The following is a 23405-nucleotide window of genomic DNA, read 5'->3' as shown; positions in this document are numbered from 1 at the left end:
TGTGCAGCAGAAAAAAGTTTCAACACCACAAGTTAAGACAGGACGTGTGCGTGTATTCGCCCGGGTCGCCATCACAAAACAGGACGTACGACAAGTGGAGAGAAGAGTTTGACCGAGGAGGTCTAGAAGACAGGAAACTGATTTTGCTTCTCATCACATTTCTCTTTTTCACTTAACTGAATAATTTGCACCCATAATTACTCATCCCATCAGATTAATAATTAGTCCCTTTGAATTACTGCTTCATACCCTCAGACATTTTAATTCATTCTCTGAAGCATTCATTCATTCAGCACTCTCATTATGGAGCCTTTGATGAGTGAAACACATCTATGTGAATCTTCATGTTTGAAACACATCTCTGTGGTATTTTTGCCGTTGTGTGATGAAGGTCTTTGTGTCCTCCGGAGGACAAAAGGCTGAGGACAGATGGAGCCATGTGAAAGGAAAACAATGGAGACAAATTCCTCAGAATAAATTAAACACTGACCACACAAACTGTTTGAAAACACAAATTCCTAAATTATAATGACTTATCCAAAGTGTTCCTCCACACAGAACCTGGACTCCAGTGGATTTTTCAGTGTTTATTCCCACTATTGTTGTTTTTAAAGTATCCTAACAGGGAAAAGTGCATTACATGTTGCAGAGGTACCACTTTGCATCAACTCAGGTCTAAGGCTACGCTCCCACTGCAGGCGAAAGCGCATCAAATCAGATTTTTCTGACCCTGTGCGACCATCTATCCGATCATGGTGTGACAGTGTGAACGGCACAAATCCGATATTTTCCAATCCGATCTGGGTCACTCTCGTATGTGGTCCTGAATCCGACACATATCAGATGTTTTAGAAAGCTGCTGTTTGATGGTCAGGTCGCATTAAATGCGTCTTTTACGTCACTGACACAAGACAGACGCCGATTATCAGCGCCAGAGAAGACATCGCGAACGCTTCCTGGCCATCCCGTGAAACTGTTGGGAAGACAACGTGAACATTTTATTTGTTCAGTATAATCTGCAGATTCTGACAGAAATCTGCAGCTATCCTTTGAAGCACCGCTCCTCTAAAACAGCAACAAGGATCATTATTAGGTTATTTACATTATTATGTAAATAACAAAATAACTTAAAGCAAAAATTGGGAAACGTAAAGTCCGAAGTCTTTATATTAAGGGCCATCAGTCAAACATACTGTTTGCTCTGGGTCTAAACTGAGCGCGTTGTGTGTGACGTCTTCTTTTGCGCATGCGGCCGCTTTGAGCGTTCACACTAGAGCGCGTTTGCTGTCGCATTTTATTTGTAGTGTGAACGACCAGACAAAAAAATGGGATTTGATCAAAAAATCTGAATTGAGCATCAAGACCTGCAGAGTGAACGTAGCCTAAGTCATCATCAGCGACCTAATCCTAACTCAAACCCATTCATGCACACTCATCGTGTGCAGGGATGTCAATTAATTCTGGTGTTTCTTTGAACTGTTCTTTTGCACAGTGGAAGGATGGTACACCATACATCTTTAATAAGTTTAAAAAACACGAGTTGGGTCCCCAATTTATTTGGGATTTTCCCTGATCCACACAGGTATGCATACAGGCTAAAACATACTCAGACACCCAGAAATATTTGGGTAAATGTCCCTTAGCAAGTTGCACCTCAGTCGGATGCTTTCGGTATCCATCACCAAGCTTCTGGCGTAATCCTGCACTCTTCTTGGCAGAATTGAGTTAACTTACACTGGGTGGTTTCCTGGCAGAGACACATCCAGATAACTTTTACTTACGGTTGTTTGAACCTTGGAATATGCAAACCTTCCAAACTTGTGTAAATGTAAAGTTCTCCTTCTGCAAGCTTCACTGAGTTCCTGAGTCTTGGTCAGTCCAACGAGTGCTGTCAAACAAATCCTTTCTACAGTGCAAAGAGAGACTACCTGCTGCAGCCGGTCCTGATCACTGTGCAAAGGATTTAGGCCTTGGCCTCGTTGGGTTAAAGACATTGCAGAACCTTCAGCACCAGTTATTAAAATATTAAAGCGGGCGTTTGTATGTATATATGTGAGTCTGTGTGGATTAGAGGAAACCCCAAATACACTTGTCCACATTTATAACAGAACTCAGGGAGGCATGACTTTAAAGCTAGCACTACTTTCTGCCATAGCACAACCTTTACTGCACACTGAGCTGAATTCTTGTTACCTCCAGGTTCTGCAGGTGTCCTTCCTGCGGGTCACACAGCAGCGAGGAGATCCGGTGGTTCTGCCTCATGCAGCGGGTGCTGCTGTCCTTCAGCAACGGGAAGATCTGCCGGATCACCGTCATGCGCCCCAGTGCACTGTGGGTAAGCTCCAGGATCTCTGTGTCGCTGATTTCCTGTGGCGATGAGACGGCGGGACAAAGCGAAGGAGACGTTATTGACCTCGCTCGGTCTGTTTGTCTGCATATTAACTGCTGGAGGTTGAGTGTTTGTCTCCCGAGAGGCCGGACGAGGGTTTGGTGAGAGGCAGATGCTGATTGTGGCAGATTTCTCGAGTGTTTGTTTTTGAACCCTGCGCCCGATGAACAAAAGTATGTTTATTTCATCTGCCGTGTTAATTAACTGCAGAGAATGTGACGTTTCACGAAGAAAACCAAATGTCAGTGTCAAGCCAAACGGGAAGGACGGTGCACGCCAGCCATTTAAAAGCTTCTTTTGTGCCTAATTGCTTTGATGAGAAGAAAGCCAATTATTTTCTGTGAGGTGTAATTACAGATAGCCTTGGCCGAACTCTAAAAGCATAATTAAAAATATCTATGAAGAATATTAGCTTTATTATGTTTTATAACACCAAACATAATTACAGTCTACATCTTAAGTAAAAGCGAACGCAGCGAGGACTTGCTGCAGTTTATCTATTAGAAAAGTCCACTTTCTTCTATTTCTGTATGTACGTCGCCTTCATCCAATTAAAAGTGAACCTGTAAACAAAAGTCACGCAGACTTGTTGCTCATTTATTGCACGGGTTTGAAAACATGTCATTCTGTCAGGCCAAAGGGTTTAAAGTCAAAACAAGCTGGATTCCAGGTAATTGCAGCGATGGCATTAAGTTCAGTTTGCTGGCTGAAGCATAGCTCCTCTCCCTCCTGCTGAACACACAAAGACGTACGCGAGCCTCTGTGCTGTCTCCGTACACGGCGTTTCAAAGGTAGACAAAGCCTGAAAGCTGCTTAAACCTGCTTTCTTTCTAGTGGCCACTAGGGGGCGATTACTCCTGCTCCAAAAAACGTGAGCTGTGTGACCTATGACCTCGGTTTGGTATTCTTGGGCAAAATGAAAATCATGCTGGCATTTACAGCAAACTGGACATGTTTGTGCTCTGGACTGTGGAGATGCTCACAACTGATTAAAACTGTGGAGTTTACCGAAGTACTTTTTATGGCCTAAAGAACAACAAATTTAAAAAGGCAACATTATTACTGAGCTCCTGACACTGCTAATAAAAATCATTATTCCACGAATGTTATTTATTAACGTGCATCCTGAAGTGGAATCAGACTAGTTGAGCCAGGCGTTACAGCCGCCCTCTCTTCGTTCCTGTTTACATCCCAGTCTGGAATAATGTTCCTGAGTAGGTGTGAAGCTTCAGACGATCAGGTTCATTCACTTTGTTTACTTTCATCTCTTTTCTGTACATTTTTGTGCTGGTCTGCAAAAAGCGCTCTCAGTGAAGTCGGCAGGATGATGCTGGACGCGACGATATCGAAATTTCCCCTCAGTCTGTTTGAGCTAAATGTGATGAATAAAGTCAGATATTTGGGTCACATCATCAGGAATGATCCGCCTGATGATGACCAAGTGCGGCCCCAACAAACCAACAGTGTGCAAACTGTTGGTTTGTTGGGCAGCTTGTTTGGGGTGTGTGGAGGTGACACAAAAGTGCAGACGAAACGTTTGCGACTCGTAAAGTTCTCATGTTCCGTGCAGAACACATGAAAACTGATTTTACGGTCGGCTCTGTGGCAGATACTGAAGCAGAGACTAAGTGGAAGCTGTACAGACGCTGGTATCTGCAGCAGAGTACGAGCTCGGCTATGATGGAACCAAAAACTTTTAGGCCAAAATGAGCTCCGTTCAGATTTGACTGGTCGGTGACATCAGTGTTCATTTAGAACAGGGGTGGGGGAGTCCAGGCCCCGAGGGCTGGGGTCCTGAGCAATGTTCCCTCTAATGTTTCACGTGTCTGAGCGAACACACAAACTCTCTGAGCGTCCCTTGGACCACTGTGAGCAGCAGCAGACGTGTGCACTGTGGTCACGCCAGCATCGAATCCATCCAAGTTACATGTTTATTAAAGTAATCAAATTACAGCATTTATGTTAGACTACTTTTAATTAACTGCTTCAGCCCACTTAAAATGAAAATGTAAAACAATCTTGTTGATGACCTGCAGCATGTTAACACTATTGGAAGGAAAAATAACTTCAACTCCAATTTTGAAAACACAACTTTCTATTTTTTTATTTTCTTTTATATAAAGCTGTGACTGTATTGTGAGTCTGTGGTCTGGGAGAGAGTCTGTAACTCTGTCTGCAAATACAGTAAATAATGACCAATGTTGGGCAATTAATTATATAGTTACTTCTTCAAAAAAGTAACTGATTTATGCAAACAACAACATTTTTTGCAGCTGTTTACCTAAAAATGCAGCCAAGGCGTTTTTTAAACAAACATTTCAAACTATTTACAGAACAATCAGCTGTTCTGCATCAAATCTGATGCCACACAAATTATTTGTGCCGCTCCAAAAATAATTTCTGTCCACTATGAGATGAAGGAGAACAACAGCCTGATACCTGCAGGCCTGACAGCAGCAGATGTGTCACTGCTGTAACACCTGTAACACTCAGCAGGCGCCTCATTGTTCTGACACACACAACAAAACTATTGACTACACTACACACTAACTACACACTAACTACACACTAACTACACACTAACTACACAAGAATTGTTTAGTTAGGTTCAGAGGGTTGGGAAGCTCATCTTGTAACTGTAAGGTCGCCGGTTCGATCCCCCAGCTCTATCTGTCCTGGTCGTTGTGTCCTTGGGCAAGACACGGCTACTGGTGTTGCCAGAGGGGCCGATGGTGCGATGTGGCAGCCTCGCTTCTGTCAGTCTGTCCCAGGGCAGCTGTGGCTACACCTGTAGCCTCCACCAGTGTGTGAACGTGAGAGTGAATGAATAGTGGAATTGTAAAGCGCTTTGAGGGCTATATAAATGCAATCCATCATTATTATTATTAATTCTTTGGCCTATTTTGATATATAATTTTAAAACATGGCTTTTAGCTGCGACCGGGTGCTTCGTGCCACGCTTTGATGCTTGATTGATCTCTGAGTGACTGCAGGGACTCAAAGAAATCCAATTCAGACCATTTGGTTGCACTTGGCACCTCTGAGGCGAGGCGCCGATGGATGCAATATTACAGGGCATGGTAATGACCTGCATTCAGGCACAAGCAGATTTAATGGGAGGGGGGTGCTGATTCTGACAGCGACTGGGAGGGAAGCTGGTGATCACGGAAAGAATCAGATAAGAGGTTTGGAGAGCAGTTATTTGGTGAAAAACACAGTGTGATGTAGCTTTCAGGAACAGGTAATGGTGCTGTGAAGAAAGATGGGATCCTGACCGAGAGCACAGGGCGCACAGCTTACTGCAGCTTATTCAGAAGCAATGAGGCTGTCGGTTAACACTTCAGATGATAGAAAACACGCCATGGCGAGCTGTTTATCATAGCCCGCCGTGAGACTGGTATTATACAACTGCTGTTAGGCGTTATTAAGCAACACAAGTTTCTACCATGAGTGCAGCTCATTACACAGCAGAAAACAAAATTGTCACACTGATGAAAAATGTGAGGGCTCCACAGTGTGGGGATGAGCTGTGTGTGAGCAGTGCAGACATCAGCAGGTTCACGGAGAGAGCTGCTCTCATACATCCTTACATGATTACTGTGGTCATGCTAACACGTCAGCGCCGTTTATTCAGACGGTGCCGGCTCATAAGCTTCCTCAAGGTGCTGCATGATATGAGGTTCAACATCAGAGTCGTGCAGGACAGCTTTGACCTGATGATGCACTGCAGAGAATCAACAATATTATTATGATTCATCCTCAGGAAACCATGAAGTTCATGGTAATCAGCTGATCACCAGCAGGGTCCATCCTGTGGGGAGCACGCATGACCTCACGGACGCCAAAACAGTCGGCATGTCAGAGCACTCGGGTCTTAAACCACACAGTCCAAGAGTACCTGCGCTTATGAGGAAGTGAAAATAAATAAGACTGCAGTTCCTCAAATGCCCACTTGGGGCTGACTCCAGTGTTAAAACATGTTTACAGCCTGAGACAAAAGACTTTTAGTCTTAATGGATAGTTCAGTCAGGGTCCGGGTTTTTTGACCCAACATTTTGAGTTTTATGCATTTTTCGTATTATAATGGTCTTGTTTGTATAGTTTACACTTCAGTTAGTCCTGTTGATAGTGAGTTCTGTTTCCCTGTTTAGTTCTCGTCTGCCCAGTTTCATCCCGGGTCTGTGTTGGTTATGGCGTCGTGTCTTTAGTGTTGCGAGTCTGTCAAGTCCCCTGAGTTTAAGTCTCCCTCGTCTTTAGGTTAGTGTTTACTTTTGTATCCCTTCCCCTTTGTGTTTGTACCTTTTCATCAGCCTCTAATAAACAGCTCACTTTCTTAAAATATAGTTTTGTTTCCAGGTGTCTGCATTTGGGTCCTCTTCCTCTCACCACACGGTGAGCGAGGGCACCGTGTGATTACCTGGTGTTTTCATAATGTTCAGAACATTGAGTGTAGAAAGCTGTGACTTTTCACCCTAATTTACTTTGTAGTTTGCACTTTAGTTGCTCAGGTGTAAGGCCGTGTCCAAAGTTCTTCACATGTAGCCGAGGCTAGCATCCGACGCCGGCCCCCTGATGGGCATTAATGGTGTAGTTGTGTAAAAGTTGCAAAAACAAGCACCTGAGACAAACCAGCAAAGACAAGTCGCTAATACAAGCAAAAACACACCTGGGACAATGAGCTGTTATTAGCTGGTGCTAGTTATAGCTAAGGCAACAGATATTAATCTTCTGTAAACCAGCTGATTCTCTGTTGATTCTCTGAAGTGAACTGTAGTTATAAAAGCTGTCAAAACTCTGCTGCTGGAGACTTTTAAACGTGTCAGATTGGACTAATTAAACGAATAAAACTGAGAAAATGAAATATATTTTTTAAAATTCCAATAATGAAATCTCTGTGCTCTTCGTGCTTTGACTTTGATTATTGAGGGATGAGCCCGGTGTAATAACAGACACTCAAAACTCATGGCACGCTTCAACACGAGAACTTGGAACCAGTGTCTTACCTTCAGTTTATTTGGGTAAATGCAGAGTGAATTTTGATTAAAATCACACTAAAATAAGACATTATGGAGTGTTTTTTGCAGAACTTGGGGACTAATTGGGTGCAACTTTATTAAATGTCTTGATTGTAATAAATGAGCTGAAATTAACTCACAGTTTGGAGTTCATTTGTTATGAGCATGATTAGTCTTCAGTTTGCTTTTTACCTACTAATCCACTGCTGGAAGACTTTCCCTGCTCTCATTACCTGCACTCCATCGGCCTTGGCTTCCCTTCTGTGTGTTGATGGACGGAGATAAGAGGAGGAAGAAAAGGAAAACCGTGAGAAAGAAACGGGTCTCTGATGGATTTAGCCGTCGATGCAGATGGATTGTTTAACAGTCACACCTGCAGCAGCTGTAATGTAACCTGGGGTTGCTTCATGTTCACAAAGAGTCTGATTTGCATTTCAAAGAGAAGAACGGGTGTCATTTACAGTTAGAGTCCATTTTCATCTCATCTGCACCAACTGTTTTCCATCGTGCACTGCAGGTAATTAGATTTTGTTCAACATGAACTCTTTTTTTAACACAAATGACTGTTCGGACTTACAAAGACTAGAAAAGCACCAGTGAGGAGGTGGCGAGAGCTCCTTTTGTCAGTTTGTTCTACTCTATGGTGTCAATGAGGGGTGAAAGGTCTCTGAAAGTTCCTCTGTCCTGGGGAAGTGAAGAGCTGGAGTCGGTACGCTGTTACAACAACAAATGTTGTATGTAACAGCATAATGACTTCAGTCCTTCAGTCCTGCAGTCAGCTGACACTGAAGAAGTCACCTGGATGAGTGACGAAACGTTTCTGCTGAAAACATCCAGATGAACAGAATCAAGTTTTGGGGACCTTCTACAGTTTCTTCTGAGGTATGGCAACAGCACGAAGCAGCACAACATTACACCGGATTATCTTTAAACAGCTCATTGTTGCCATTGTGTTTGGGAATATTGGGATCAGTACTCCAACATGAATTTTCCTTGCTAAACCAGCCTAGCGTTTACCATCAACATAGTCTGAGAGTGCAGTGGTCGGTACCCATGCAAGGAAGGAACTGTGGTGAACCAGCCTTCGAGCATCTGTGGGATGTGCCAGACACACAAGTCTGATCCATGGAGGACCTGACGCACAATGTACAGGACTTAAAGGACCTTCAGCGTCTAATGAAGCTGCTTTGGCATCAACACAATATCAGGCAGATCGCTTATGATATAAAATATTTTAAATTCACCAATAGGCTGATTTTTTGCCATATATTAGCTTCCTCTTGGTAAAGTTTGAGGAGTGGTGGGTGGTCTGGACCGGACGTAGGTATAGAGTAGATTAACTGGCTGTTAATCTCACTTTGGATCCTGTGCAAACACAAACCTGTGAGATTTCCTAACCTTTCCTCATCTTGTATCTTGTGTCTGTCAGTATCAGCTGACCAAAACAAGTAGAAAGGATTGATTGGCTCAACTTGGAGCAGTTTTTTCCCTTTATTGCCAACACAAGTCATCCAGTAGCTTACAAACCAATCTGGAGCTCATTGTTAGATACCACAGAGCCTAATTACAGCCTGTACTTTCAGCCTGTTAGTTTAGAATTTCTAATCAATTCTACTCGTAGGATTGATCGTAGGAGACTAACAGCTACACCATACAGGTTGATACCGACTCATGTTCAGTATTTCTCCACCTGATTAGTCAGTGCTGCTGCTGCCCTGCTGTTTCCACCCGTCCACCACCCGTCATCCATCTGTGTTTTCCAGGGAGATCTTTACTCACTGCTCTCAATGTAAAATAGTAGCCAGGAGTGATGAGCTGCAAATGTTTTCTGTCAGCAGATTAGTTTATATCTGTTTTCTTCGACTAATGACTGAAAAAGCACGGGACTCTTCTTTCAGCTTCTTCTGACACATGTGAGGATTTTTATTTAGCTGATCACAGACGCTTTGTGCAGAGTTATTAATGTTCGTCGGATCAAACTCGACCGTCCGACCGCTTGGCTTCACTGCTGTGCCTCTCACTGCCAGCCCTCCCTCACTGCCGCTCTTTCCCCCTCTGGTTAATTGTTGTCCTCATCGCTCTTCACCTCTTTCTCTCATTACCGTTACACTGCCTCCCTCTACAGCTCTGTTCTCGATTCTCTCCTCCCTTCTGCTCTCTCAAAGTCTCTGTCCCTCTCCAGGTCTTTTTAATTGGCATCAGTGGTGTTGTCTGGCTGTTTGTATTGCCAGCAGACAGAGGGTGAAAAGGCCATTCTCCTTCTGTTGACAGCATGCCTCGCTTTGTACTTTAGTGCCACCCAGCACTACGCTAACTGTGTGGTTATTTGAGCAGGGATTTCTGGCAAAGATTGCAGTACCTGGGGAAAAAAAGTGAAATTTATAGCTGAACCCTGCAGATGCAGAAGCCTTTACGGGCTGGAAACAACCTAAAGTGCTATAAAACAAACTTTTCATGGAGCCGTTTTCTGCACCAGCAGATTTTCTTGCTTTGCTCAAAATGCACAAACAGACTTTTGATAATTCACCCATCCAATCAGTGACATCAAACAGATTGTTATTGGTTGTGTTTGCGGAACCGTTCATTGTAATGCAGGTCTCTCAGTCGTGCACCCATGCATGGAAAAGCTAGATCTGGGCACGGTGATGTCACCCACAGGTTTGCAGACCGTGGTCGCTGTTTCGAATCCTTCAATTTGGTATTTTGGATCTGAGTTTGTTGAAGCCAGAAGACACTGCATCTTTGAGGGGGTGGAGTGCGAAGTTATCAGCTCATTAGTTCTAAAATATAAATAAGATAGTAGGCACAGACTTTTGGATGGTCTCTTAGTGCAATTAAAGATTCAGTGATTCATTTATGTGTCACATTAATGCTATAAAAACATTTCAAAGGGGACCAACAACACCTCCTTCATGAATCACCACCTTATGGTGGTGGAGGGGTTTGTGTGTACCAGTGACAGCAGGGGCTATGTTGTTGGAGGCCTTTGCCCCTAATAGGGTCTCCCCAGGCAAACTGATTTAAGTGCCCCCCATGAAAGAAAGTCAAAGAAAAATCAAAGGACCAGCTCATGCTGTCCAGGTCAGGATTACCAGGCCTACACTGTGGAGCCCAGCCTCAGGGAGCCCACCTCCAGGCCGGTCTTCGTCTATGAAGTGCAGCCCTTAGAGCTGGCGTGGCCGTCTGTATCCTTAGCACCAGCAGGAGGCGCTATCAGGGTCAGGTGCAAAGTGTGTTGGGCAGAAGTGTCACGGTTCTGGGTCAGTTTGACCCAGTATTTTCAGTTCTCACGTCTTGGTTTGATTTTGTATTTTTGGGTATTTTCTTGATCTATGGTATGATGATGATGATGATGGTTATTATTTAGTAGGTTTTAGTTCATTCTGGTTTCGTTCTGCCCGTGTAAAGTCTGTCTTTGTCTACGTCTTTGTGAATTGTTTCCTGTTTTATTGTGAAAGGTTGTGCCTCATGTCAGTGTGTCTAGCTTTGCTTTTGCTTTTTTTGCTTTTTGTCCCAGCAATAAAGCTGCGCTTTAAGTTTGACTTCCATGTTGAGTCCTGCATTTTGGGCCCACCACTCCTGCCTGCCTGCCACACAGCCAACCCTGACAAGAAGCTTAGATTATACTCAGTTGCTGACACAGACATGGAGAGCTGGAGGTCCGACAGCAGTGGTGTCCAAACCCAGGCCTCGAGGGCCGGTGTCCTGCAGGTTTTAGATGTGTCCATCACAGCTGATTTAAATGGCTAAATGACCTCCTCAACAAGTTTTCCAGAGGCCTGGTAAGGAACTAATCATTTGATTCAGGTGTGCTGACCCAGCGTGATCTAAAACCTGCAGGACACCGGCCCTCGAGGCCTGGAGTTGGCCAAGCCTATTCTACAGCCATCAGGGTTATCCTTGGTTATGGTTGTACCCCTTGAAGTTTACTGCAGCATCACTGGGAGACAAGTGAAGACTGGCAGACAATTTCAGAAGATGGATGGATCGATGGATGGATGGGTGGATGGCACCACAGAGGTCCGGTTCAGGGACTGCAATGACCTGAGGAGTCTAGCAGACAGCTAATGGCTCTTAATGGATAACTTTAAGCCTTAGAACATTTTAAACAGAAGCGTTATAAAAACACTCCTGTACAGTTTTTATAAAGGGGGAGATTAGCTATAGAGACCAGCTGTAAACAGTCTGTGGAGACTGATTCACTTACACTTGGTTTGCACTTTGTATTTTCAGCCCTGCGTTTGCCATCGATGAGATAATCAGGGGAAAAGTCTGCCAGCATCTGAATGGAGATTTCTGGAAACTCTTTAATCTAAATGTAAAATCTGACCAGAAGTATTATGATAATAATTTTAATTTAAACTGGCGGCTTAAAGGATGAATTTATAACTGAAAAACCTAGTCTGAGGCCTTTTAATAGTTAATAATTAATAATCCATTTCAAACGAACTGTAACCTTCATGTCGCTGCGTTTAAAATCACTCTGGAGTTTTTGTTCACCTGTTGTTGTGGTGTGTTTTTGTGGGTCTGCGTTACACAATGAAGGTGAACGTCTTTTCCGTGTACCTGAACACTACGCGGGGAGGTGCTGACAGCAGACAGGAAGAAGGGAAGAGGAAGGAAATGGAAATTAGCTCGTCGGCAGTGTCTACCTGCTGGCAGGACATCTGACATCTCACTGCGCCGCCACCAGGACTTGAAACTACCTCTGTTACCTGCCTGAGCTCGGTGACACACTACACACAGAGGCTGCTAAAACTTTAGAGCAAAGTGGGGAACAAGGACAGAACAGTATTTATGAAGCAGGTTGGAGGCTGGAGAGCCGATTTCACATGATGTTTGTGTGGAGGAATTAGGGGGAGGAGGCACCATGGTAACAAGGAACCTGGTGCTTCTCTTATCTATGGAAAAGGTCCATCTTTACCTGTAAGGTTCACACCAACACGCTTCATGTGGTTTGCATTCATGAAAAAGTAAGAAAATGCTCTGGATGTCATCGCTTCATCAGGTAGTGGACTTCTGCTTACACTAGAGCCCACCACCATGAAGCCCACTGTGACACAGCCACAGAAGACTGGGGTGCAAACTCCAGGTCGGGAATGAGTTGCTGCTCCAAGTGCAGGAGTTCAAATACTTCAGGATCTTGTTCACAAGTGAGGGGAGAGCGGAGCGAGCGACTGATAGATGGATAGATATGTGAATGTCAGATGTGACGAAGAGAGAGACGTGATAGTGAAGCTTGCTGGTCAATCTGCGGCCCTACCCCCACCTATGGTCATGAAGGCAGATAGAGGTGGATGGAAATAAATATCCTCAGAAGCGCAACTGGACTCCTAGACTGCTGCCCGGTTAAGAGATGAAACTGGAAACCCACAAAACTCCTATACCACATAAGTGAAGGACCAAATCCCCACCAGTAAAGTGTACATTTTAGGACATCCTCAGGTCTCAGGAAAAAAGTCGTCAGGTCTCTGAGACCCGACGACTTTTTTCCTGAGACCACTTCCCAGTTTTACTTCTGAAACGGTGCCTCTCTAAGGCTCCTTTTATATCCAATCACTAACCTGCTGCCAATGAAACTGATTGGCTGCATATGTTCCTCCAGCTGTTTCTTTTTAGGACCACTTACCTTTCCTGCCTTTTGTTGCCTACCACGATCTCTCCAGCAGTGAAAATAACATGAATAATTTAAAAAATGTAAAATTTAATTTGGATAATTAGGAATTCCAGAAATCACACATGCAGTAGACTGAGTTTCCCCACTTCCTTTCATAGGAAGTTTAAATCCCACATTAATGAAGATAACTGGAATATTTTGAGGAATATTTCTATGTAAACATCATAATTTGCTGTTAATCTAATTAAAAGCATATTGGAAGGAGAAGAGGAGGTGGCAAAGTGGAGAAAATGAGCAATAAAAAATTGTGAATGATTTAAATGATTTCCTTTGATGGGTACAGGATATTATACATACACAGTGTGGAAGGACGAGACACACAGGCGTGTTTATCAAAGGAAACGTGTGATCACAAGTCTAATGTGCCAAAAAGCCCAAACACGCTGCAGGATCTGAACATTGTTTCGATCTTCTGGTTAATTAAAAATGCAGTAATTAGCTGAATGATGACTTTGAAATAAAGGAGATAATTTGAAGTGAATGAGGAGGCTGTTACCAAGCTGGGAGCTGAAAAATGGGGGAAAGGGAATCTGGCATTGAAAGTAAAGCTCTGAGGTTTTTGTATTCAGCCTTCAGCAGACGACACCAACAGCCATCTCTGAATTATGCTGTTAACACTTGTCAGCTCAGTTAATTGGCTGGGTCGCTGCTTTAAGATTGATACTGGGAGAGCAGAGTGAGCAATTAAAAAGGAAAGATAATTTAAAACTATAAAAAAATAAACCTGTAACCAGTTGGCAAGAGCGGGCAGGTCGGGAGAAGTCGCGGCTCTGGAGATGTCGGTATTTTGTGACTGAACACAATCCCAGCTGCGGTGGAGGGTGCTGTCATTTTCTCTTTTCACCTCCAATCATTTCAATTTTACTTCCAGCATGGAAAGTTGCCCACGCTCGCCGATCCCCGTCAGAGGGGAGAAAAAAAGCCAGCCGCTGGAGAGAGGCGGCAACAAACCCACTCAGCTTGTGTTTGTATCACACATATAAATGGTTTCCATCAGAACAAGCACACAGGACGGGGCTCTTTAACTTATCTGCCTTTTTGTTCTCTGTGCAGCCCGTCCCACTGTTCTGGTCCAAAATCAGCCGTAATGAAAGCAACATCATCAAAACTCAAAGCCGACATGGCGAGAAAACTTTTCCAGAGGAAACCAAGCTTGGTAGTTCGGTAGTTTTTGGCGCGCTGTGATGTAAATGATGCTTTAAAGGAGCTCATTTGTGTTCTTTTCAGAACAACATTTAAATCGAGCTGAGATTTTATCCAAACCGATGCAGACGTGTCAGGAGAAACGGTTAAAGCAACGAGCTAAAGAGGTTAGCACAGACGTCGCTATTGCCCCAGTTAGACCAGAACAGCACAAAGCATAAAAGATGGCTGCAGGAGGCCGTAAGTCTTTGTCAAAGGAGTCCAACATGAGTGGAAGAGTCAGCGAAGCTCACTTCTGTCCGATGACAGTGATACTGAGGTGGGGCGTGGCTGTTTTATCTAACGTTGTTGGAATGAAACTGAATAAACTCTCATATCATGGGGAAATGTATTCAAACTGGTTATCAGAGGGAAAGTTTGATATTTAAGGGCCTCACAGCTAACACTAACTGGTTTAACCAGCTGTTGTGTAGCCGGATCTGGTCAGCTGTCTGGAGACGGGAGGGTCACATGTCTAATCTGCTGGCAGTAAGTAATCCTGACAATATCGGGAATGAATGAGCGTGTTCATGTGTTACAGTCAGCTTCAAACTAGCTGCCAAAACAGCATAAATAAGTATTTGAAAAGCTAAGAACAAAATTCTAAAACTGAAAAAACCCAAAACAAATGTAATCGATAAAAATAAAAAAATATTGAGGGATGCTTGAAAAAAGGCTAATTGATTGACAGCTGGCAGCTTGTTTCTATTCTTGGACTCTACTAGAGTAGCTTTGCATGATTCCCTGCTTCAGTCTCATTGGTTCTGCCCTGTTTCACAGCACAGGAAGTCGGGAACGATGGACTTCCTGCTATCAGAAGTTCACTGATGGAGAAAGTTTGTGTCACGTGCTCTGAATGTCTCGTGTGACTTACCTCGTTGACGAACACCCAGTGACTGTCTTTGGAGGCCAGATTTGTTTCCACTGCCTGCAGACACACAGAGACACAGAGACGAGGGGTTAATAACAAGGACCGCCCAAAGCCGATTTAATCACACGCCGCTTCTCAGAGGCTGACGCAGCATTTTATCACACTTCAGGTTCAGCAGCCAGATCTTGCAGTGTGGCCTCCGAGGAGCAGCTGCTGTACCGACACCACAGCTGCCTCGTCTGCCTTTGTTCTCGCCCGTGTCATTGCGGTGTGCACGTTTGAAAAGTTCAAGTCGGCCTCCTCCCCTTCGTCTTCCTCCTCCGCTGTCACGGCTCGTCCTGCCAAAATGTCGAGCAACAGAGGCTTTTGAGAAAGCGAGTGGTTTGCACTTAGCAAAGCCCCCGGAGCTCGGCCGGTCCTCTGCCACCATGTGATAATCCTAATAACACGCAGCATCCTACAGATGACAGCCAGCCTCGCAGCTGACAGCACAAAGTGGAGCAGAGCTCAGTCCTGCAGATCAGCCTGGACCAGCTGGAACACGTGCACAGAGGCAGCTGCTAGTAATGCAAACGCCCCCAAAACATGACAGAACTGTGGAGTTATCTCAAATAATGACGCGATATCATGAAGAAGAAGTAAAATCACTGTAAAACACCCATAATGCTCATTGCTTCATGATTCAGTTTTAAAAATAAACCTTTATTCTCCCTGAGTGACGCTTAATTCTGACATTTACACTTGGCTCCACCCGAGATGGTTGAACAGCAAACCCTATATTGTCTCAGAGGTGAAAGGTTGATGGAGGCAGGGATGTATCTGAGTGCGTGCCCACACGGCGCCGCACGCCAGCATATGGTCTGACTGCAGAGCCGTGTGGGTGCTGTTCTGCCTTCTGGCTCCATGTTTAGAAGCAGCATATTTAAACCAACGATCTCACAGAGTCGTTAGCTAATGATCGAAATTATATGAAGTAAAAAATAATATTTCACAGAGATAATAAAAGAACGAAAGGAAACATCTGGTCTGAAGTATGACTGAACACACACGTGCTGTACGTCTCAAAATGTGATCATGCTACTGAATGAAAAATGAAATGAGAACATTCCTGGTTTATTCTTTTTATTAATGCTTCGTAACAAATATCAAAGTTTGTTGGCCGAAGAAAAACTGCTGCTGTATCCTGATAAAGGTTTATCTGCGTAGGTCTTCAGTCCAGGTCACACTAGTCCTGAGAAGAACTGGACTTCTTTAAGTTTCACCTCTCATCCAATCAGCTTCTTCAGTCCGAGGTATTCAGCCTCTCGTGGGGGTTGTCCTCTGAAGCCATCGATGTCCACTGAATGCCTACCAGTGACCAGACGTGGTGGCTTACGACACCAGCAATCCGCCACTGAATCCCTCCCCAGGTGCTTCAGCCTGAACAAGTCTAGTTGCCTCCTGTAGGGAGTGCAGAGGTGTTCACACCTCAATGGAAAGCAGCTGTCAAAAAGTTGCGTGTTTCATTACACACCAAGCGTGCCTCAAAAAATGGCACGAAGTTCACATTTTTTTGAGATGCAAAAATAAAAATAAAAATAAATCGTTGAGCTTCTGCAAATAAATCGTCTCCAAAAAACACTGAAAAAAAAATGAAGTCGATATCAAATGATGAAGAGCTGGTGCTGATGTTTCTGAACAAGATCAATAAGTAATATTGGGAAAAAAAACAAAAACTAAAAAATGCCGCAAAATCTTACAGCATAATTATGCAGTCATTGCAAACGGCCGAGCCCGAAAAAGTCTGGTGTGTAATGGCCTTCTTGGCTAAGTTGGGGGGACCACCAAACATTTTTAAAGCACTTTTCAGAGGATAGCCAAGAGCTAGCTAGCAGTAAACAGCCAGCTAGCAGTAAACAGCCAGCTAGCAGTAAACAGCCAGCTAGCAGTAAACAGCTAGCTAATTTTTCAGCCATTCAAAAGATATGTTGCTAAAAAAATCACATATCTCATCAAATGCAACAAAGAGCACAGAAGATTATATTTTTAAATAGATATAAACACAAATTTTTATCATGTTACCTATGCTAATGCTAATATGTCTGCATGTAGCATTCTAAAAGCCTGTACCTGACTGCAGTGGTGATTCACTGATATCACCTGCTGCCTGAAGCCTTTTCAGACCTTTTTCACGTGTCACATCAGGTAATTTCATTTCCAGTGGCTCCGTTCCAAGAGGCTAACCGTCAGGCATGATGATGAGCCAGCATGCCTGAAACTAGCTCACCTGAATGGGGAACGGTGCCAAACCTGCCTGCTGTTCAAAGGCTCTGCGTGCTGGATTCCTGTCATAGCGCCGAGCTACACCTGAATACAACAGAGCCATCGCTCATTCATCATTAGCATTTTACAGACATCCTCTAATGAGCAGGACCAAACCTCGTGACAGATTCTAACAAAACCAAACTGTGTCCAGTCCTGACTTTGGGAACAAATACCTGAGACGAGGTATTTGAAACAGGTTTTCCATATTATCCATATTCAGACAGTGGAACGCAGCCAGGAAGCTGGTGGAGTCAGAAGAAGAATCTGTGTTTGGGATATTACATCACTGAGTGCATTCACTTCACACACACACACACACACACTAAACAAGAGTATTCCCACACAGCGTTCGGCCATGAATATCAGTTCGTGTCACGTCTTTGCTCTCTGTCCTCGGGGCTCGGACTGACAGATGTTTTCTAACAGGTTCCACATTCGGCTTCCAGATCAACAAACGCTGACACACTCGTGAAGCTCCACACAAGCAACAACCTCGAGGATAAACAGCTCGTGAACTGCATGTCCACAGAGCTAACGCGCACAGACGTTTTTAGAAAGAAGTGTTTTTCCCACATTTTATTTGTGCACATCTGCTATGAGCAGATACACCAGTCAGCTGCACGATTCATGTGCAGAGCGAGTGAGGCTGATCGCCATGTGACAACGCGGCGTTCTGCAGGGCGTTCTGCCCTTCATGTGGCATACATCTCATTGCACCCCACCCACCTTAAAGACTTACAACCAAATAATGAATGAGAAGTCAATACTGATTCTATGTGAAGTGATGGAAACCAGTCGGTGTGTGTACATGATGTCAGGTTAACCTATAGCAAAGGCCACAGCACCTGTTCTCATAGCACACCTCACATCTCCCACGTGGAGATGTCACCATAACCTTTATTGGACCTGGATAGAGTGCGAGCGTTCTCACGCACGCCTCGATCGCCTCCGTCCTCCCATCCAACTCCGTTCTTCCTCGCTGGTGTTATTTAGATTCTGCCTCTGGGTCCTTACTTCCTGCTCGGTCATTAAAATGCAGCCCACATTGCCCTCTGGTTTATTTTCTGCTACTGTGGGCACAGAAATTGGTTATCAACAACAATTACCCGTCAACCCTGAAGGTAAAAACATGTATATTGTAGCTTTTAATGACGAGTGTGGGTGAAGAGGGGAGCTTGCAGAAACACGATGAAGCAAAGGCTGAGAAGAAAATAAGAGAATAAAAATGTATGGAGTGGAATTAATTCACGATATAAGAACTGGCAGAACATGCTGACCTTGTTATTCCCGACGGACTCGCCGTGCACCGTTCATATAATTGCATTATCCAGAATATTTCTTACATCAATCTCGCTATTTTTTAAGAGCCGTCTTAGGTGAGTTTGGCTGCCGTTCAGATGTAATAAATTTATGCTTTTAACTCACGGCGAGAATGGACAGCTGAACAACATGGAGGCTGCGAGTCTAACCAATCAGAGAGGAGTTTCAAAATTCAAGCTGCGTTCGGGAGGGTTTTATAAACCACACTCACATTCCACCATTAAAGTTTCTCAGCATCCTTGAGACCAAATAATTGGCTTTTCTATGTTTCTTTACTCATAAAACATTTGTGAAAGCTATTTTTGGGGTTTCTTTTTTCTGTCTGGCTGCCAGAAGCCATCTTCTTCCTGTTTTTGGCAGTTTGCTGCACATCTTGGCACTAACTGTAGATCGCTGGAACAGTGTCGTCGGCAAAGTGTGCCTCACCACAACACAGGAACACTGATACTAAGCCTTAAAAACACAGATCCATGATGGCGTCTTTAAGTGTTTAAAACCTGCACGAAGCTGCTGTGTTTAACCCTCCTAAGAAAATCAAACAGAGTTGGATTTTTCTTTCTTTCGGTCACTTAAAATATTTCCCGTCTCACAGATGCTCGGATGGAGGGTGATCATATCGTAACATTGTGGATAATGAGTCCAGTGTAATTAAAAGCTCAGTTTTTTCTATTCTTGACGTCAAACGGCAATCAGATTAAAGCTGTTTAAGTGCCCCGCCCCTCGGTAGGCTCTTTTATGGAAGCCTGTTTCCACCACTAAAAAAAAAAAGGATCCATAACTCAAAATTTCGAGTTCTTTTCTTGAAATTTCGAGTTACTTTTTCAAAATTTCGACATATTAACTCGAAATTTTGATTTATTAACTCAAAATTTCGACTTATTAACTCAAAAATTTGAGAAAAGTAACTCGAGTTAGCACTGCCAATCAGTAATCTACGTGAATGACGTCATTTCCTTGTTACCCGGAAGCTGAAGCCCTCAGCTACAACAGCTAAGCTGCCGGTATTACATCCAGTCGTGAATGCACAGATTGCTGAGTGTTTTCAGCCTGGCTTCACAAATGATGAAACCCCTGTGTTATTAGCTGAATCACACGGTGTTACTATCAGCAAACGTACTCGCGAAAGCGCCAATTTGTTGGGATCCGTTTTTGAGTGCGCGCTCCTCTGCGCCATATGCTTCCGGGTAACAAGAAAGCGACCTCATTCACGTAGATTTTTGATTGGCAGAGCTAATTCGAAATTTTGAGAAACTTTTCTCGAAATTTGTTTTTATTTAGTGGCGGAAACGGGCTTCCATACTCTTTAGACCAGCAGGATAAACACAACAAAATAAAATGATACGACCAAGACAAAAACTGTGGTATTCTGTAAATATAATAATAAACGTGAATTTACTGTGTAACTGTGCAACTTTATTAGCAGCGTCCTCCTGAAATGTGCCAACAACATTCAGAGTAACATCCTCCTCTCTGCCCCTTAATGCTCTCTGGTTGCTATGGTAATGCGTAAATATTTCTTTCAAAATAAGGCGCACAACTACAACATGGGAAAGACCCAGGGAAACAGAGTTCACGATAAAAAGCCTGAAAACCATAAATTTCACACCAGAGCCTCAACTCTCGCAGCCCCGTGGCCCGGGGGTTGGGGACCGCTGCCTTAGAACAACCTGCTCTTTTACAAACGTTAGTACAGGCGGACTGTGTGGCTACGCATTTTATATACCTGTGGTAAACTTGTGGCTATAGCTCATATTTCCACCGTCTGAATGTTCATTTGTGTCGTGGTCAAAAACGAGTCCGATGGCGCTCGTGTCCCATCACGAACTGACTCAGCTGGCAGTTTAGGGATCGATGACTATCAAGAGACCTGCCATCATGTCAGTCAAGATATTTCGGGCCACGGGCCCAAAACGGTGACAGACTGATGTCGCCATTTTTTGGATACTCAGGGGGGGAAAGCGACACTGTTTTGATTGTGAATATTTCCTGGAAGGTCAGGACGGTTTAGCAGCGACGCACGAGCCTCCGCCTGCTCGCTCCGTCTCATCCCTCTCGCTGAGCTGTCTGATGAGGTTACATCGTGACCTCGACCCATCGCGCCGCACGGTACAGGGGGATGACGATGATGAAGGCTGACTCACATGACTGACAGCTACACAAATGTGCGAGAAGCTCAGCGCGACTGAGAGCAGAGAGGCAGACGACACGCTGAGGAAATCATACAGACACGAGGCCCGGGGAGAACTGTGGCTGTAAACAAAGCGTCCTCTTGACTTTAGACAGTTAGCCTTTTTTTTCCTTCGTCTCATACGTGACATCACACAGGTCAGGACTTTTGATCACTTCGTCTGTCTGAGGAACGAAGGCAGACGCTGCAGGAAGCATCCGCTGCACGTAACAAACTGAAATACTGACTGACATCCAAAAGCATCAGATCAGAACTGCATTCAAAGGGAACAGTTGTACTGTGCTAACCTCAACTCCAGGTTTGAAACACACACACACCTGCAGGCTTAACCCTTTCACCACGACTTTAGAGCAGCCAACACACAGTACGACATACAAGTTAGGATAATCTGACTGCTGAGCTTGCTGCTAATCATCATCAGTGTCCAACGACCCAACGGGGATACACAGTCATGCATCACAAGACTTTTTAACCTCTTTGACACACAAGGTCTTGAATAAGATAAGAACAGATAGATCTTTATGTCACTGTAACCAGAATAATGACCTCTCTCCGTTGGCAGCATGTAGGTCGAATAACCAGAACCCAACATATCCTTAAGATCTCATAGCCCCCTGTTGTCCCTGAACCTGGTAAAAGGAAGTCCTTCCACTCCTGGAAGAAACCCCCAACCCCCCCGTGACCGTTTAGCTTCAGCCCATGTTGGATGTTGACAGGCTAAAGTTGCAGGATGGTCACAGCAGCTGGCAGTTTGGTAGTTTTTAGTTTGTGTAAGTTTTGTGGAGTTGCTCTACAGCTGACTGCTGTATGGATTGCTTGCATCTTTTTGCATCACTCCTAGAGCGGTGCTTCTGCTTTTATTCAGCAGTTGAAAGCACAAAGTCAGATGGGAAACATGTCAAGAGAGAGAAAAGCTAGATATAACAGGCTGGGAAACAAGTGAGTGTCTGTTGGGCTGCAGTGTAAATGTGTTCTGTGGTTTTGACAGCAGCTGGTTTCTGATACCCAGGATCAGCACAATCACTTCTGCTTGGTTATCAGTGTTTAACCGTTTCTGCACAGACCCGCTAAACAAATCACGTGAGAGCAGTTTTACTCATTACTGAATCATCTTTCTTTTTTCCACAGGTTCGTAAAACTCCACAGAGAAAACTTTTCAGACTTTACTGAAGTTTTTTCTTTATATTTTAGAAACGTTCTCAGTCAGCTGCAAGAAGAGAATGAGCTCGACCTCGGTAAACCATCAAGATTACCCCAATCAAATGTGACATCCATGTGCTCAGCTAATCACTGTTTATTCATTTTAATCTCATGCGGTTATTATTTAAAGGTTAATTTTTGCATAATGATGTTACATTGTATCAGCTATATATTATCTGTTACACTTTTTAAAGGCAGTCAAATTAAAACTGAACAAATCACGCAACTCCGAGCGGTCTTAGAGGTAACTCGCCTGAGTTTGAATTGGCCCACACCTCTGAGCAGGTCTACCAACATCCAGTGGAGACCAGTTAAGAAGAATAAATAACCAAATAAATAAATATTGTATCAACAGCCTGCAGCCAGTTCTGTACCGAGGAGCCAGCACATAAATCTTGTGTTGTTGAAAGATTGTGTTTGAATCTGTCTTCACTTCCCATCATGCAGAGCAACATTTATATTTAACGCACGTCAGTGAAGAGTCCTCTGACCCTTTGAACAAATAACTTTTAGAGCCACTCTCCGACTCGTTAAGAAAAACGACAAACATTCAGTTTTTATTTGCAGGTTTGACACCGGCGTGTTATTACCAAGCACAAACCCTTCCAAGTTTGCTTTAGATTATAAGCCCCACCCTCAGTGGCACTGTGAGGTTGGCAGGCTAATTACAGAAGCCGCTCGGCAGCCAAAGATCGTTAGGATTACGGCTAGGCTTTTTCTCCGGCTGACGCGTCGCCTCCCAAAGACGCCACGTCGGCACAGATTAAACCGTCTTCTCCGGGTTTAAAAACGCCTGCCGTGAACTGATTTTACTGAAGCAACAAATTAAACCATTATCAAGAAAACCAAGAGATCCTGCACAGCCAACAGATATAACAGGCGTGGTTAACGTTCCACACAAAGAGTCTGCAGTGCTGGACGTATTAGTAAGAAGTACTGCAGTTTTTTGGGAGGGTTTCTTTGGCCGCAGATCAAAAATGCTGCCGATAAATATTCAGACAGAGAAACAACAATAAGAGCCTGAAGGCTCAGAGAGAATGAAGACAGCGTGGAGTTGGAATAGCAGCATCTTTCCCTCCACAGCGGCCGTCCAACTATTTGTTAAAATCCACCAGCAGCACCTCGACCTTACAAGGTGCTAATGACGTATCGATCGGGAGAGCAGATATACATGGAAGCTGTGAAACACAATCAAGGTTACTCTGCTAAATATCGAGTGACGAAGCTTCTAGGTAAAGACGGTTGTTTATTTTTGGCCG

At 44.0% G+C, this 23405-nt stretch overlaps 1 protein-coding gene across 2 annotated transcripts in view; it reads right to left on the bottom strand.

The window, feature by feature from the left end:
* Window positions 1-23405, bottom strand: part of LOC147324091 (glutamate receptor ionotropic, delta-1-like) — a 599369-nt gene that overhangs the window by 79602 nt on the left and 496362 nt on the right. For both annotated transcript variants that reach the window (XM_086304561.1, XM_086304562.1), the window contains exons 5-6: window positions 15138-15191; window positions 2194-2367 (exon numbers count right to left, since the gene is read on the bottom strand). In XM_086304561.1, coding sequence (XP_086160687.1) covers window positions 2194-2367; window positions 15138-15191 — 228 coding nt within the window. The remainder of the gene's footprint in view (window positions 1-2193; window positions 2368-15137; window positions 15192-23405) is intronic.

This window comes from Aulonocara sp. 'chitande type north' Nkhata Bay, linkage group LG8 (assembly GCF_057382095.1).
Source record: "Aulonocara sp. 'chitande type north' Nkhata Bay isolate Kocher_YH1m ecotype deep benthic linkage group LG8, A_spYH_male_GT1.1, whole genome shotgun sequence".
Classification (NCBI taxonomy): domain Eukaryota; kingdom Metazoa; phylum Chordata; class Actinopteri; order Cichliformes; family Cichlidae; genus Aulonocara; species Aulonocara sp. 'chitande type north' Nkhata Bay.
Note: the sequence above shows the minus strand (reverse complement) of the source record. Positions and strands in the feature narration are given on the sequence as shown.